This window comes from Aspergillus steynii (assembly GCF_002849105.1).
Source record: "Aspergillus steynii IBT 23096 chromosome Unknown P170scaffold_1, whole genome shotgun sequence".
In the NCBI taxonomy this organism is placed as follows: domain Eukaryota; kingdom Fungi; phylum Ascomycota; class Eurotiomycetes; order Eurotiales; family Aspergillaceae; genus Aspergillus; species Aspergillus steynii.
The window spans coordinates 2,654,671-2,669,492 of record NW_020194398.1 but is presented as its reverse complement, the minus strand read 5'-3'; the positions used below and the strand labels follow the sequence as shown (position 1 = coordinate 2,669,492).

At 54.0% G+C, this 14,822-nt stretch overlaps 7 protein-coding genes across 7 annotated transcripts; 2 read left to right on the top strand and 5 right to left on the bottom strand.

Annotated features, from left to right (window-relative positions):
* Positions 1–54: 54 nt before the first annotated feature.
* Positions 55–2,834, bottom strand: P170DRAFT_505214 (uncharacterized protein; the record flags this gene model as incomplete). The annotated part of the gene is made up of 2 exons (XM_024854269.1): positions 2,409–2,834; positions 55–2,342 (listed from the first exon to the last, which is right to left on the bottom strand). The coding sequence occupies exons 1-2, from the start codon at positions 2,536–2,538 to the stop codon at positions 55–57; spliced, it is 2,418 nt and encodes an 805-aa protein (XP_024709756.1). The 5' UTR covers positions 2,539–2,834.
* P170DRAFT_432096 (uncharacterized protein) lies at positions 2,455–2,834 on the bottom strand. The gene has a single exon (XM_024848187.1). It carries the CDS (start codon positions 2,752–2,754, stop codon positions 2,545–2,547), a length of 210 nt encoding a protein of 69 aa, XP_024709757.1. The 5' UTR covers positions 2,755–2,834; the 3' UTR covers positions 2,455–2,544.
* Positions 2,835–3,166: 332 nt separating this feature from the next.
* On the top strand, positions 3,167–6,166 carry P170DRAFT_397942 (5-methyltetrahydropteroyltriglutamate--homocysteine S-methyltransferase). The gene is made up of 3 exons (XM_024846198.1): positions 3,167–3,304; positions 3,365–3,704; positions 3,787–6,166. The coding sequence occupies exons 1-3, from the start codon at positions 3,294–3,296 to the stop codon at positions 5,758–5,760; spliced, it is 2,325 nt and encodes a 774-aa protein (XP_024709755.1). The 5' UTR covers positions 3,167–3,293; the 3' UTR covers positions 5,761–6,166.
* A 319-nt stretch (positions 6,167–6,485) lies between these two features.
* On the bottom strand, positions 6,486–7,633 carry P170DRAFT_346035 (3-oxo-5-alpha-steroid 4-dehydrogenase family protein; the record flags this gene model as incomplete). Its single annotated transcript, XM_024843541.1, has 2 exons — positions 6,486–7,463; positions 7,523–7,633. 2 exons carry the CDS (start codon positions 7,631–7,633, stop codon positions 6,486–6,488), a joined length of 1,089 nt encoding a protein of 362 aa, XP_024709754.1.
* Positions 7,634–8,206: 573 nt separating this feature from the next.
* P170DRAFT_343921 (ubiquitin-ubiquitin ligase UFD2) lies at positions 8,207–11,813 on the bottom strand (the record flags this gene model as incomplete). The annotated part of the gene is made up of 7 exons (XM_024843433.1): positions 8,207–8,316; positions 8,382–8,531; positions 8,592–10,179; positions 10,241–10,696; positions 10,752–10,962; positions 11,038–11,702; positions 11,784–11,813. The coding sequence occupies 7 exons, from the start codon at positions 11,811–11,813 to the stop codon at positions 8,207–8,209; spliced, it is 3,210 nt and encodes a 1,069-aa protein (XP_024709753.1).
* A 433-nt stretch (positions 11,814–12,246) lies between these two features.
* P170DRAFT_373552 (J domain-containing protein) lies at positions 12,247–14,117 on the bottom strand. Its single transcript, XM_024845246.1, has 3 exons — positions 13,390–14,117; positions 13,083–13,331; positions 12,247–12,987 (listed from the first exon to the last, which is right to left on the bottom strand). Exons 1-3 carry the CDS (start codon positions 13,655–13,657, stop codon positions 12,452–12,454), a joined length of 1,053 nt encoding a protein of 350 aa, XP_024709752.1. The 5' UTR covers positions 13,658–14,117; the 3' UTR covers positions 12,247–12,451.
* A 69-nt stretch (positions 14,118–14,186) lies between these two features.
* On the top strand, positions 14,187–14,690 carry P170DRAFT_345340 (uncharacterized protein; the record flags this gene model as incomplete). Its single annotated transcript, XM_024843508.1, has 2 exons — positions 14,187–14,256; positions 14,365–14,690. 2 exons carry the CDS (start codon positions 14,187–14,189, stop codon positions 14,688–14,690), a joined length of 396 nt encoding a protein of 131 aa, XP_024709751.1.
* Positions 14,691–14,822: the final 132 nt, after the last annotated feature.

The following is a 14,822-nucleotide window of genomic DNA, read 5'->3' as shown; positions in this document are numbered from 1 at the left end:
GGGCAAAGGCCTGAATGGTTAGCCATTGTCTGTCACAACACCATGCTGACTCGTCTACTCGGGGATCGGTTGGATGTCCAGGCCTTCGTGGATCTTGTCAACCCAGTCGTCGGACACCAAATCGAAGCTAGGTTGCTTGGGGTCTTCCACCTCGTCTCGATCAACCGCATTTATGTCCGGATTCGACTCTCTTTCCTCTCCGTCCTGCGAAGTCCCATAGCTACCCTTTCTGTTGTCAAAGATCGGCCGGTCATCGTCAGTTTTGTGGCGTCTATTCCTTAGGTCGCGTATTTTGTACTTCATGACCCGAGGCCCTTTACTTTGCACAATTGAATGTTCCAATTCGCGCGCAATTGCGCCCACGCCGCGCCCTTTGGCCAAGATGGTTTTTGCTCGACTCAGTCCCAAACGGCCTCTGTCTTCGCTCCCGACGGAAGCAGGTGCGTCTTTGCTCATTACCGGTGGCTCTCGCAGGGTCTGGTCTAAACCTACACCACAGAAATGACCCCATGGGACCTTCTTGTCGGCATCCGTTTCCTGTTCGTTCTGACTTTTTTTCCGATACCCAAGCTTTTCCCATAGAGAAGAAGTCACAGAGTCACAACTCGCCGTGTCGCTGCGATTGGTGATCTCAACGGATGTTGTTGCTCTATGGCGTGGGTTCAAGCGTTGAATGATACTTGAAATGTCATATGTCGAGTCCCCTATGCGCAATGAAATTTTGCTCGTCTTCTCCGAGCATTGTTTGGTATGGCCGGCAGTTGCTCCATCGCTTCCCTGTCTGCTTTCCGTTCTCAAGGGTGTTGCTGGTTTTCCGTGAGATGGCCGTTCAATTGATTCGTCTGCCGGTACCATCGTGTAGCCATAGCCAAGGCGACGGCCTCCTGACATCCAGCCGACACTGACTTTTCGCGGAGACGCGAGGCTTTCGTCCGTGCCACAATTGGTATTGGGAACGGGGGACGAGACCGACCGATTCGATCCAAGCTGACCTATGAATCTGCCCTTTTGGATATCTGTGGTGTCGGTGCCGTCATGATCTCGTGGATTGAGTGGACTGAACTCGCTCGACTGGCCAGCATGCACTTCTCGTGGCCGAGGTGATGGTTTACGATTTTGTGTTCCGTCGAAACCAGCCCCTGTAGATTCTTTTTCGGGGCTGGCAGAGGTATTGTTGACCCCTTTGTTTTCCCAGCGGTATCCTGGAAAGTCCGAGGAAATGCTCGTCTTGCGAGAATAAGATGACGAAGGCTCCTTGCTCATCTTTCCTACATTGTGAGCCGAGGCCTTGGATGTTTCCACTTTCGAATATCCATGACCAGGCTGAGTGATACTTTGTCCCTCGCTTCTATTGCTCCATTCATTCTGGTCCAGTGACTGATTTCGAGACAAAACGTGAGGCGACATGGAGTGCGACGCCAAAGCCCGGGGTATATTCATGTCAACCAGATGGATAGACTGTCCGTCCGAATCCTGCTCCCTTTGATGCCGTTGTCTTCTTTTCATGACCGAGATTTGGGAGGGCGGGTACACTACAGACTCGGCGGACGTTGTATACGGCTGCGAAAAGGTTGGTGTGCAGTTGGGCAAATTCAGACTCTGTCCTCCATTGTTAGTCGGCGAATATTGATGGTCATCTCTGGGGTAATTGATGGGCATTGAAGCGTTTTGAATGCCTTGTCGATGTCGAGGATAATAGAAGCCCTGGGCAGTGGACTTGGACCCATCTGCCGTCGTGTCTAGGGACACGCTGCTGGCCATGCTTGGACAAGGACTTCCCATCCTCCCCCGGCGGTTTTCATGGTAGGCATTGCGAGGGGTAGAGAAGTTTTGTGGTGGACCCCAACGTGGTTGATTTCTTGAGTGCCACGATGCTTGTGGTCTTTCCATCTCTCGGTGAACTCCGTGATAATGGCTCCCCATCCTACCAGCCTCATCCATCGGCGCCGGAGACCTTCCGTACTGAGCTTCCTGGTCTGAGTCGTAATTGGGCTGGGCCAGCGGCGACATGTCCCTCCAAATACCGGGTCTGGAGCGTGGCTCCTCTCTGAAATTGCCGGTCTGCTTGGGGGTGGTGATACACTGTGCGTCGCTGTCATAACCCCGTTCGCTTATCAGACTGCTTCCTATATCAGCGGATGCGATTTGGTTGGGACTGTTCTTGAAGGTCATGGTCGTGAATGGGAAGATTGAATTTCCGATCTTTTTGTCACTCTTTCGAGGTCGCATGTGAGGGCCATTTGCTTCTCGAGAAAACCGTCTGCGCAGTCTATCAGAGAAGCCCGCGGAGGAGTCGCTCCGGTGGTCACGGTAATGGGCATTTTCTCTGGACGATGTGATGCCTGGCGCCGGTGGTCAGAGACCCAAAGTCCACTATGGAAAGGAGGGTGTATTGGTCGCATAGTCACCTTCTGGAGAGCGACCTGGAGTCGCTGGCACATCTAACCGGTCCAGCTGGTAACGGGAGGTCTGCGGGCTGTCCGAGGAGGTCGAAGAACTGCGGCTCCTGAAGAACCGAGGACAAAAGAGGATTCTCATGAAGGGCTATGCGGCGCAGCCAGAAGGTGGCCGATTCATTTTCCGAGATGACGGATTACGATGGAGGGATGCATTGCGAATGGGGAGAGCATGAGATGCTCGAGTATAGAAAGTGATTCCATTTGGCATATTGGGAAGGACCAGTCCAGAGACTGCAGGTATGAACAAGAAAAGGCAGGCACAGCATGTGTATAGTACAAGCACAAGTGTATACATGGTAGATCATTCGACAGGGCGACTACTGCAAGCCCGGGGAAGTTGCGATGCATCCATGGATGAGATATCAGGAGGAATCCTGCTGGATGGTGATGCGACGGACAGTCCCTCAGTCCAGCAGAGGAACAACCGCCGCCAACGGAAGAGCGATGAGTCAGCCAGCAGGCCGATCCCGGCGGCCGATCCAGGCCGATGCGGGCCTGAGCTGACAAGTTGCATTGTGGTAATCGCAAGCGTCGCAATCACGCCATTTGTTGCTGCGGTACCTCGACTTTGGAGGGGTCGGTTCCTGCCCCGTTCGGTCTAGTCCGCTGGGGATCCAACGAGGGGCTTCTGCCATCCTCCTTTTTAACCTTCCCCTCCTCCCCTCTTCTCTTCCTTTCTCTTCTTCCTTCCATCTCTCTCCCTCCCCCTTCTTTCCCTCCCATTCCTGTCTTTTGGGGATCTTTTTCCATCGGTGATTCATCCCTCTCGTGTGAATCATTTCTCTCCTCTTCAGTCTCCCTCTCTACCGTCCCTTTCTTCCTACAACCGTCAGGATGGTTCAATCGTACGTGATTCTCATCTCATTCCTCGTCATCATTGTATCGTACTAACGCATCCTTTCCAGCTCCGTCTTGGGTTTCCCTCGTATGGGAAAGCTCCGTGACCTGAAGAAGGCCACCGAAGCTTACTGGGGTGACAAGATCTCTCGTGATGAGCTCTTGAGCGAGGGAAAGAGACTCCGTCTCGAGCACTGTAAGATCCAGAAGGATGCCGGCGTCGACATCATCCCCAGCAACGACTTTGCCTTCTACGACCAGGTCCTGGACCACATCCAGCTCTTCGGTGTCATCCCCGAGCGCTACAGCAAGTACAACCTCCACCCCGTTGACGAGTACTTCGCCATGGGCCGTGGTCTCCAGAAGCCCGCCAAGGATGGTGAGGCCGCCATCGACGTTCCCAGCTTGGTATGTCCGCTTATCTCCCCCCACTTCTTATCTCGCGTCAGATTTTAGCAGTGGGACTCTGACTAACACAACCCCGCTTTAGGAAATGGTCAAATGGTTTGACTCCAACTACCACTACGTGAAGCCTACTCTGCAGAACAACCAGACCTTCAAGCTGGCCGACCAGCCTAAGCCTGTTGTTCAGTTCCTTGAGGCCAAGGAGGCCGGCGTTGTCACCCGCCCCGTCATCCTGGGTCCTGTGTCCTTCCTGACCCTCGCCAAGGCCGACCGTGGCCAGACCATCGACCCCATCGACAAGATCGATGAGCTCGTCGCCGTCTACGCTGACCTGCTTGCCAAGCTCAAGGAGGCCGGCGTTGAGGACGTCCAGGTTGACGAGCCCGTCCTCGTCTTCGACCTGCCCGCCAAGTCCAAGGCTGCTTTCAAGCCCGCTTATGAGAAGCTGGGTGCTCTTGGTGACAAGGCTCCCCGCATTGTCCTTGCTACCTACTTCGGTGACATCGTCCACAACGTCGATGTCCTTCCTTCCCTCCAGAGCCTCTACGGTATCCACATCGACCTGGTCCGTAACCCTGAGCAGCTTGACACCGTCGTCGCTGCTCTGGGCCCTAAGCAGGTCCTCTCTGCCGGTGTTGTCGATGGCCGTAACATCTGGAAGACCAACTACAAGGCCGCCATCGAGAAGGTTGAGCTGGCCGTCCAGAAGCTGGGTAAGGACCGCGTGATCGTTGCCACCTCCAGCTCTCTGCTCCACGTTCCTCACACTCTCGAGAGCGAGAAGACCCTCGACCCCGAGGTTCGTGACTGGTTCAGCTTTGCCGTCGAGAAGACCGCCGAAGTTGTCGTCATTGCTAAGGCCGTCACTGACGGCCCCGCTGCCGTCCGTGAGCAGCTCGAGGCCAACGCCAAGTCTGTCCAGGCTCGTGCCTCTTCCAAGCGCACCAACGACCCCAAGGTCAAGGAGCGCCAGGCCGCCGTCACTGACGAGCAGCACAACCGCAAGTCTCCCTTCCCCGTCCGCCACGCCGAGCAGGGCAAGTCTATCAACCTCCCTCTCTTCCCCACCACCACCATCGGATCTTTCCCCCAGACCAAGGAGATCCGTGTCCAGCGTAACAAGTTCACCAAGGGTGAGATCACCCCCGAGGAGTACGAGAAGTTCATCGAGCAGGAGATCCAGGATGTCGTCAAGATCCAGGAGGAGCTCGACCTGGACGTTCTTGTCCACGGTGAGCCCGAGCGTAACGACATGGTGCAGTACTTCGGTGAGCGTCTGACCGGTTACGTCTTCACCACCCACGCCTGGGTCCAGTCCTACGGATCCCGTTGCGTGCGTCCCCCCATCATTGTCGGTGACGTCTCTCGTCCCGCCCCCATGACCGTCAAGGAGTCCAAGTACGCCGTGTCGATCTCCAAGAAGCCCATGAAGGGTATGCTTACTGGACCTATCACCTGTCTTCGCTGGTCCTTCCCCCGTGATGATGTCCACCAGTCCGTCCAGGCTCAGCAGCTGGCTCTTGCCCTCCGTGACGAGGTTGTTGACCTCGAGGCTGCTGGCGTGAAGGTCATCCAGGTCGACGAGCCCGCTCTCCGTGAGGGTCTCCCTCTCCGCTCCGGCAAGGAGCGTGAGGACTACCTGTCCTGGGCTGTCCGTGCTTTCCGCCTGGCCACCTCCGGCGTTACCGACGGCACCCAGATCCACTCCCACTTCTGTTACTCTGAGTTCCAGGACTTCTTCCACGCCATTGCCGCGCTGGACGCCGACGTTCTGAGCATTGAGAACAGCAAGTCTGACGCTAAGCTGCTCAAGGTCTTCATTGACGAGGCCTACCCCCGCCACATCGGTCCCGGTGTCTACGACATCCACTCTCCCCGTGTTCCCAGCGAGCAGGAGATCAAGGACCGCATTGAGGAGATGCTTCAGTTCCTCCGTGTCGACCAGCTGTGGGTCAACCCTGACTGCGGTCTGAAGACCCGCCAGTGGCCCGAGACCAAGGCTGCTCTGACCAACATGGTCAACGCGGCCAAGGCCTACCGCCAGAAGTACGCCAAATAAATGGCGTGCCTCTTTAATACCAACAATAACCCATGATGGGGGCGACATTCTCAACCTGTCGCCTCGAAGGGGGAGACGTTTTTTTCTTTCGTCTCGATTTTTTTAATGTGATGAGTTTACGATGATGATACCAAAAGTTCAACATATGGGTTCATGGTTTGCACTAGAGATATCCGGGGGTCAACGGAGTTTTCAACATATTTGACAATTTCAACACTGGCGAGAGCCTGAATCAAACCGACATGCCTATAAACGCTTCGGATCCTCCGTTGCAAGGCGTGGTTTTAACATTGGTTTGATTTGTTTCTATTACAATTGGTTTCTCTTTTTGCATAAATTGTGAAGGGGGATCCAAGTGGGGGATGTCGGTGATTTGAGCTCTTGCTGGTGGTTTTTTCAATTTCAACAATGTGTATATCACACTTGAAGGTTGTGATACGTCAACACCTAGTATTATTACTTTAATGCACACAGGCAGTATTGCAACCTGACTACTTTCTTCATTGTAGACCTAGTTTCCCAACGTAGATTTCGCATGAGCATTAAAGTATTCGACTTAGTCATCTGTTCTCACACCTGATACCACCGAAATCCCGCGAGGTCACGTGCATCTATACTTGGCCGACTCGTAAAGAGCCACTGCATTAGCCAAACCCGACGTGATATCTATTACATGGTCTTTATTACACATTGAAGAGAAAAGAAACAAAGAAAGAGGAGAAACATCACAACCACCCACAAAACGGCACCACAGCGCCCCTTCCCGCAACCCTCTGCGCTCCAAACCGCTCCACATACCATTTCCTCCCCCATCGCGCATGCGGCAACATGTTGGCCACCGCATTCACAAAGAACAGCACCGCTGGCAACGGCAGTCCCAGGCGCAGCCTTTCCGCCCCCAGAGCAAACGGCACAACCCACGGCGCTAGAACGAGGGACGACGAAGAGGACGCAGCCGCAACACCCCCCAGCGCAGAAGGGACGGGGAGAACGGCTGTCCCAACGAGCGCGAAACCGAGCCATTCGAGCCATTCGCAGACATAATGCGGGTAGAGGATGGAGCGGAAGAGCCCGGTGGGCGGGGGAATGACGTAGACTTTAGAGAATTTGTTGCTGCTGTCTTGGCTGCTGGTACCGTTGGGCTGCGCCGAGGAGGATTTCTTGCTATGCCGGGTTTCGGCTTCCTCACGACGCAGTCGGAAGAGGGTTCGTTCGGCGTGGATGTTGCCTGCCATTCCGAGGAGGAAGAGGCACATGCCAAGGGAGGGGAGGAGGGTGGAAGAGGAAGGAGAGGGGTCCATTGTGACTGGGTGAGATGTGGACGTATATGATGGGATGGCAATAGGGATTTGATATCCGACAATCCAGCCGGCCAGGCAGGTTGAGTTGAGCCAGTTGAAGAGGACGGCGGAGAACACGACGAAGGCATGGATAGGGGACATGCTGGGTGCGGCGAAGAAAGGGGAGATAATGGCGCGATTGATGTAGTGAATGATATAAAGCGAGGCAGCGAGCTTATTAGGGTAGGGGAGAGAGGTAATGTTCAGGGTTGGGGGGAGAGTCCAGAGGATGTAGAGCAGGTTGACAGGACCGACGATCTCCATGATGAACCATCCGAGTCGACCGGGGAAGTTGAGGTACGACCTCTTCAGCGAGGTTTTCCCAGCTGGATGGAAGGCCGTGAGCCATTGGATGACAGAGACCTGGTTGGGTCAGTATTTAGTTCTTGATGATTGGAGACAGAAGCTCGGAAAAGGCTTACAAGGGGGAAGTACTGAAAGATGTTGAGTGTGACCATGTATGCATCCAGTGTGGGGTGAAAGAAGTCCCTCAAAGGAGGCAGGGATTGGATGCAGGAACTTGCCGATCCCATGGTTGTTTGATCGGTGACTTTAGTAATGGCTACCTGACTGAGAAAGGGTCAGTCAGTATGTGATGTTGATTTCTGAAGCGAAAGTACTGACGTGGTGAGTGATGGTAGATTGCTCGAGATGGAAACTCAATTGCAGGATAAGAAGTGCATTGGATATGGCAGAGGGCTGAGGAGCTAAGGAGAGAGAGGAAGAGAACAAGAAGGGTGGGTTGAGGACCAAAAAAAGAAGGCGATTGGGAGACTTTCTACATCGGGCAATGATGTCACGGGGTGTCGCATCACGTGACATGTAGATACTGGCGGAGGTCATTCAGTCATTGCATTGCTGGGGTCTTTCTGGTCTGTATGAACAAGTTACTGAGGATCCAGAAGTTTCCAACAGATCCAAATCACAAAAACAGATAAAAAATAAATTCAAATCAACGCCCTGTCCAATCCAATCCCATGAGAAAATGAACAAAGAAGACCAGTCATATTCTAAGCCATACCGAGGCCAAGTACGCAGCAAACTTGCCTGATAGAAAGTTTATACCACCGTACACCTGAAGGGAAAACTAAAGCACGCGAGGTCGATTAATCCGTAGATGTGTCCATCGACTCGGGTGCACCCTGTCCCCTTTCCTTTCTCCGCTCGGCCAGCCTTTCCGACTTGAATGCCTCGATTTTTGCTTTGAGTTCCGTGTCTACAGGGGATTCGAGGTTAGCTTTTGCCGGTCATATCATATGTCGATGTTGCACAATGACTCACCTGGCGTTACATCCTCCATCTTGAGCGGAACTCTGTTAAACGGGTCATGGGGATCACTCAATAGGTGAGACCGGATAGTCGAACGGTCAATGGATACCCGCGATCCAGGCAGGATGACGGGGTCTTCCATCAGGGTGTAGATAAGAGGATCTAGCGGAACGGGTTAGCCAATTGATCAATGGGCCCTGGACAGAGAGGGAGGGGCCATACCCAAGAACTCATCAGGAACCTCTCCAAGATCCTCCTCTGCTTGTTCGTCGGCTGCCTTGGCCTCCTTCACCATCGCCAGCAATTTCTCCCACCGTTTCAGCTCTTCGGGGGATTTGAGAGACCATTTGCGCAAGATATCCACGGCCTTAGCAAAGTTCGCCGGCTTGTAAGACCGTCCATCTCGAGCCACGGCGGTGATGAAACTCTCTTTGCTCATCAGATTCAGGTACACGTCGACGATCTCGCTCAGCAATGCTCGCGGGTTGAATCCGTAATCTTGGAGGTTTTCCACACGCAAGCTAGAACTCTTGGGGCCTACCATGGCATCCAGGTTGTAGTCCAACATGTCGGCCAATCGCTGGACGATCTCGGGCATCGTGAACGACTCTGCCAGCGCGTCGGTGAAGAGCTTCAACATAGAAACCGTCTCGTTAGTGAGTTGCATGTAGGACTTCGCATTCCGCTGGGCGGAGGCAAGGTGCTCCTCCTTTTGCTGGCGCGCGGTAGGATCCATGGACGCTCCCTCATTGCGCAGCTCCGTCTGGGTTTTGTGGATGGTAATGAATGCACCGAACGACTCGTCAAGCACGAACGTCACATCGTTCAGAAGCAGGTTCACAAAGCGGACGAAAAAGTCGAGGTTCTTCTTAGACTGCTTGTACAGTTTGTCTCGGTACAAAGTATTGGGCCAGATGCATTTGATGATCTGGAAGATCTCGTATCGGATGTTGAACTTGTCAAAGAACTGCGTATGGGTGCCCGTGTGCTCGGCCTCGATGTAGAATTTCATCAGGCAGTGGAGCAGATGGTCGTTGGCAAACTTCATGGAGTTGAGCAGGTCCACCAAGACACCGCGGGCGCCACCGGGGCGCGGCCACGTGCCTCGGAAAAGGATGGAAACGAGGCCTGCTTTGAGGTAGGGGTTTTTGATGTAACCGGAGCTTTCCAAGAAAGTTATGCAAAGCATGACCAACTCGTCTCCCTGCGTAGCAGTGATGATTTGAGGCATGCACCACATGATGAACTTGAAGTTGCTGACCACGTCATCGACAAAGTACTCTGGCAGACACTTGAAGACTTCTGGTTGTTGCTCGGGAAGAGGTAGCTTGATCTCTTCTTTGGGGAAGTTCACACCAGATACAAGTCGAAGCAGCCACACCATAACGTAACGCATGAACAACATAGAGCGGGCCTGCCACTGATCGTCGAACAGCACACCCTGGAGGCTGTACTTCAAGGCAAGGCCGAGGTCCAGCTTGTCCTTGTATTTCTTCAGGGCATTCTCGAATACCCGGAGCTGCATCGGGTTGTTGACCCATCGAGGCCGTTCGGCCTCAAATTTGGTAATGGTAGACTCCATGTGCCGCAGATCTTTCTCCAATTGATCCAATTTCGAGGTCAAGGATTCACTGCCGTAGTGATGGGCGGCAACAGTCAAGAAGAAAATCTCTGTAATAAAGTTTGAAGTGCCTTCGGCCTTTTTGGAATAGAACGCATCCGATGCATGTTTATCGGCATTGATCTTGGTCTCGTCCCTCAGGTCAACCCGAGGGTTTCGGTGCAGGTAGTTCGCATCAATGCGATCAATCTTTAGGAATAAGTTAGCTCGTGACCTTATTTTCGGTACAAGAGAGCTTGGATGCACCAACCTTGGTGAAGCTTGCGTCCATGAAGGGCTCGCAGAGCTGATCCAAGCACGTAGTAAGGTTGAACATGAATCCATCCGACGACACTGCATTGGGGTCTACCTGCATGGCCCGTCGCTTGTGGTTGATGTTCAACGCCGCAGCGAACCAGTCTAGAATTCGGTCCCTGGCATCTTTCGACGCCCGGATCATATGATTGATGATGTCTAGTAGATCCGAGTTAAGAATCTGCTGCATCATCCGAAGCGACCGTTGTGCGCTGAGAATATAGCCCTGGTCCCTCGTCTTAGGGCTTGAGAAATACTGCATGGTCACATTGCCTTGTAGAGGCGAGAGGCGGAACCATGGCCCGATCAAGGTCTCCTTCTCAAACAGCGCAGGATCGCGAGACGCGTTGAAGATGGAGGATTCCGTGATGGCAGCTCCTATAACGGCGTGACGCACCAAGTTGCGCAGAGCCTGTAATAGAGATCAGTGGGAAGTCCTGGGTAGACAACAGATCTTCCAGACATACTGTCATGTAGGGCTTGTAATCATCGTTGATGTTCATGGCGGCCAGCTCTCGGCTCATTTCCTCGACAGCAACTATAAACGCCGGCTTGATATTCTCATCCTCATCAAACCTCTTCACGGCCTCGCTGATGAACTCGAAGTCCACGCCCTTCTCATCCTCGGGGTCCAAAAGTAGATAAGGTTTCAACGTCGACCGTCCCGACGGATCAATTCTAAAGAGCAACAAACGCAATTAGTCCAGGGAAATGTCTTGAGTGATTATCCCACAAATAACAACGAATACGCACCCAAACATTTCCGGCATTGTGATGGCAAACATGCAGTAGCTCAAGCACAGGCGGCGAGCCTCGCATAGAACCAAGAACTTCGGGTCGTCATCCCGAGCACGGCGGAACCCTTTGTGAAGCTTGGATATCCTCTTCCAGCACGGGAGCAAATAATTCAACGGTTTCTGCTGGGGGGTATTGGACGCAGCCTCTAGCAGTGCCTGGTCCAGAACCGACGTGTCGATGCGAAGCTCCCGGCCTTCATCCGTCAGTTCGCTCCGCAGTCCCGGCAAAAAGGTCAGCCTCTGTCCGTGGATGTCCCGCTGCCGATCCTCGTTCAGGGTCAGCTTGAAGATGGCGCTCAATGTACGGTCCTCGAAGGTCTCGATGGTCTCCTCCGCCTTGGGGGCCACCGGCGTGGCAGGTCGTGATCGTTCGGCGGCGGCATTTGTGGAAGTCGCCGGGGTGATTTTGATCCGCTTCCCTTCCGACTGCTGTGCTTCCGGGCGAGGTGAAGGTGCAGGGGAGCTGGCCGCACTTCCGACATTGGATCGTGTGCGCGAAGCTTCCCGAGAAGAAACAGGCTGTGAAGGCGTGGGCGGTCGGCTGGAAGCCGAGTCTGCAGCGCCTTCAGTTGGCGATGGCGGAGACGGGTTCCCCAACTTCGCGAGACGCTTGTTACGGATCTAGTATGGGGAGAACAGATTAGACTCAAACCTCGAGGGAAGTTCGATTCTGTTGACAGCAGAAAATAGGGATGATCGAACCTTGTCCGCCTCAGAGAGACCGTCAGACATCTCCGATGAGGATTATGATGGCACTTGCACTTTAGCGGGGCTGGCTAGAATGCGGAGTCTCGACAACGTGGGATTAGAATTCAGATGGCATGAAGGACATGAGCCAGGATGATCGAGCGAGCCAAAATTAACGGAATCTATCTACCACGGCAAGCAAGGCCAGAGAGGGGAAGGAGGAGCGCGAGAACCGGCCGACGATACTTGAGACTGGCGGAACTTCTCTTCTCTACGAGTCGCTGGGTTTCGCCGGCATTAACTAAGCCGCGCTGACCGCCTTTGCTTATATGTTCATTTATGCTCCGGATCGTCCTTCACTTCACAGTGCATTGTTTGGTGCTTCTCATCTCATGTACAAAGGCAGTTCACTCATTTCATATCCCACACAGTAGTCGTTCTCAGCTTGCAAGCATCATCTCAGCCCGGGGAAAACGCCGTAACAAAATAACGCTTGCATTCCTGGATCATCTAGGACATGCAAGACCCAAAGAAAAAGGGAGAAAAAAAAAGGAAAGGAAAGAAAAGAAAAGAAAAAAGACATAGCAATGCAAGAACTCGAAAGGATGGGGGAAACCATTAAGTATAATAGAACAACGGGCATGGCTAGATAAGAATGCGCAGATCATATACTGAAGGCGGGTTTAATACCGGCCTTTCAGGTTGTCTAACCGCCGACAACTCTTCAGCTCCATGGCTCTCGCCTCCTTCATCTTCTCTACGTCGGGGAAGAACCAGCCCTGCGCCTCCTGGATCATTCGTTCCCGGGCATGGACCTCGCTCTCGCATTCGTATCGAAGTTTCGAGACGTAGTCCACCTCCACTCGTTGGTCTAGCTGGCGGAATTTCCGTGCGCTGTAGTCTTCCACGTCGCCGGGGTTGACAAAGTAGTTGAGGTGCAGTTTGGGAGTCGTTCGTTGCATCGTATGCGGAGGCACCGCGGTATCAAATCTGTACGTGGGACCAGAGGGAGTAGAGGAGCCGGAGAAAAGCGAGGAAAGCAGAGGGAGGACGAAGAGAAGGATGAGAGGCAAGAGTTGCTGGAACGCCGCCCAGCCCGACGGCACTGGTTCGGATTGCGCATTGGCTTCACGGGGTCGTCTGCGCGGCCGCGCGCCTCCAAACTGGTGAACTCGGAAACCAGGGCCTCCGCCCATGTTGAAGACGAACTGCGGACCACCTGTAGGATTGTGCAAGACACGGTCAGCAAAGACTCTTCCCCCCGAAGATCGCGTCGTAGCGCATGTATCTCGATTCGCCAAGGGCAAAACATACCAAACGGGCTGAACCCACCCCCAAATCCCCCGTTGAAGAACCGATTAAACAGCTCCTCCGGCGAGATCTCCTCCTCGAAGCCAGGGCCACCTCCAGACCGCGGGAATCCACCGCCGCCGAAGCCACCGAAAGGCGAGCCTCCCGAGGGCCCAGCGCTGGGCGTGAATCTGCTATCGGGGTCTCCGCCGAACTTATCGTACTTGGACTTCTTATCGGGGTCCGAGAGAACCTGGAAAGCCCGCGACACCACTGCCATCGACGTCAGCAACGCAGATCACATCCCTATCATCTTGAACCATAGACTCACACTTGAACGCCTCGTCAGCCCCTTCGTATCCGTTCTTGTCCGGATGCGTCAACAGACTCAGTTTCCGATAAGCCTTCTTGATCTCGCCATCCGAGGCGGTCTTCTCCAGCGACAGGATCTCGTAGAACGCTGTCGTCGAGCACTTGCGGATTCTGAGCACGGCAGCCTTTTGATCCGGCGTGTATTTGCGGTCCTGATTCCCTTGGTTATGCTCGCGGGATTTCGCAGAGCCTCCCGTGTCTGCCCCAGAGGCAGTGGCAGACGACATGGCGGATAAACACCGACAGTGTACGGTTCTCTGCGCCTTCGTATGACTCCGGTTTTGTTGACCCTCCTAACGAAAATACGGGTGAAGGATGGCTTCGGGGTCGCCGAGCGAACGAGAGGAAGGCGGTCGCTAGAAGAAAAAAAAAATAAAGCGGACGAGTAGAGAGACGGAGAGTCGTGGCGATTTCCGCAGTCGAGTCCGACCGGAATATTGACCAGGCAGGAGAAAACGACGCACAGATGCGGCGATCGGCGAGTAGGGCTGCCCGGATTCGAGGAAGATGGTTGGTCTAGAACCGGGGAGAGAGGGCGAGTTAGCAGGGCGTATAGTCGTTCAGTTCGAGATCAACGTGGTGTCTTCCGGAAGTTGAGATGGCGACGCTAAGCGGAGAGTTGCGTTAGTCATGCCAATCCTCCGATCAGCTCACGGAGCAGTCGCTGGCTTCCTCCGTCTGGGATTGTTTCCTCCCACCATTGATATCGCCGCGCGCTTTTTCTTTTATTCACAAAGACACAATTGTTTGGCAGCCATGGCCGGCTCAGAGTCTACCGTGGAAGAGACCAAAACCACTCTCCTGCAGAAGGCCCGAGCGTGGGGAGGTGAGTAGCACTCGTCATGCGCCGCTCTGTTGAGCTGCTTCTGCAATCTACAACCATTGCCTCTTGGTTTCGTTCGGTCGTCTAACTTCCTCTTTCGCTTTCGCACAGAGAACCCGTTCCCTCCGACCCTGCTGGCATCGCTCATCACCGCCCAGCATGCCCGTCCGCTGCAGCCGTTGCCTCTGCTGTTCGCTCCGATCCTGCTGACTACCAGCTATGCGAACATCTTGGGATTCAAGACCGATACCGCCGGAATCAGCGCCGCCTGGTCAGGACTCTATCTTCTGCTCGCCGGTCGGCGAAGACAGCCGTTCATGAAGAAATGGGGAGCTCGGGGGATTGTTCGCGGCACCACGATGGGTCTGTGTTTCGTCAACCTTGTCGGCGGTGGACTCGCCTATACGCTCGGCAAGAGGGAGGACGAGGAGGAATAGAAAAATCAGTTCGCTGGCTGTCAGACGGGGTGGTCATGCTACTACGACTTTCTTAATTTTTCGAACGTGGAGTCGGCGTCGTTGCGGGCATGGTGTTTCGGATGTAACATTATATATAAACGGGGCCCAAAT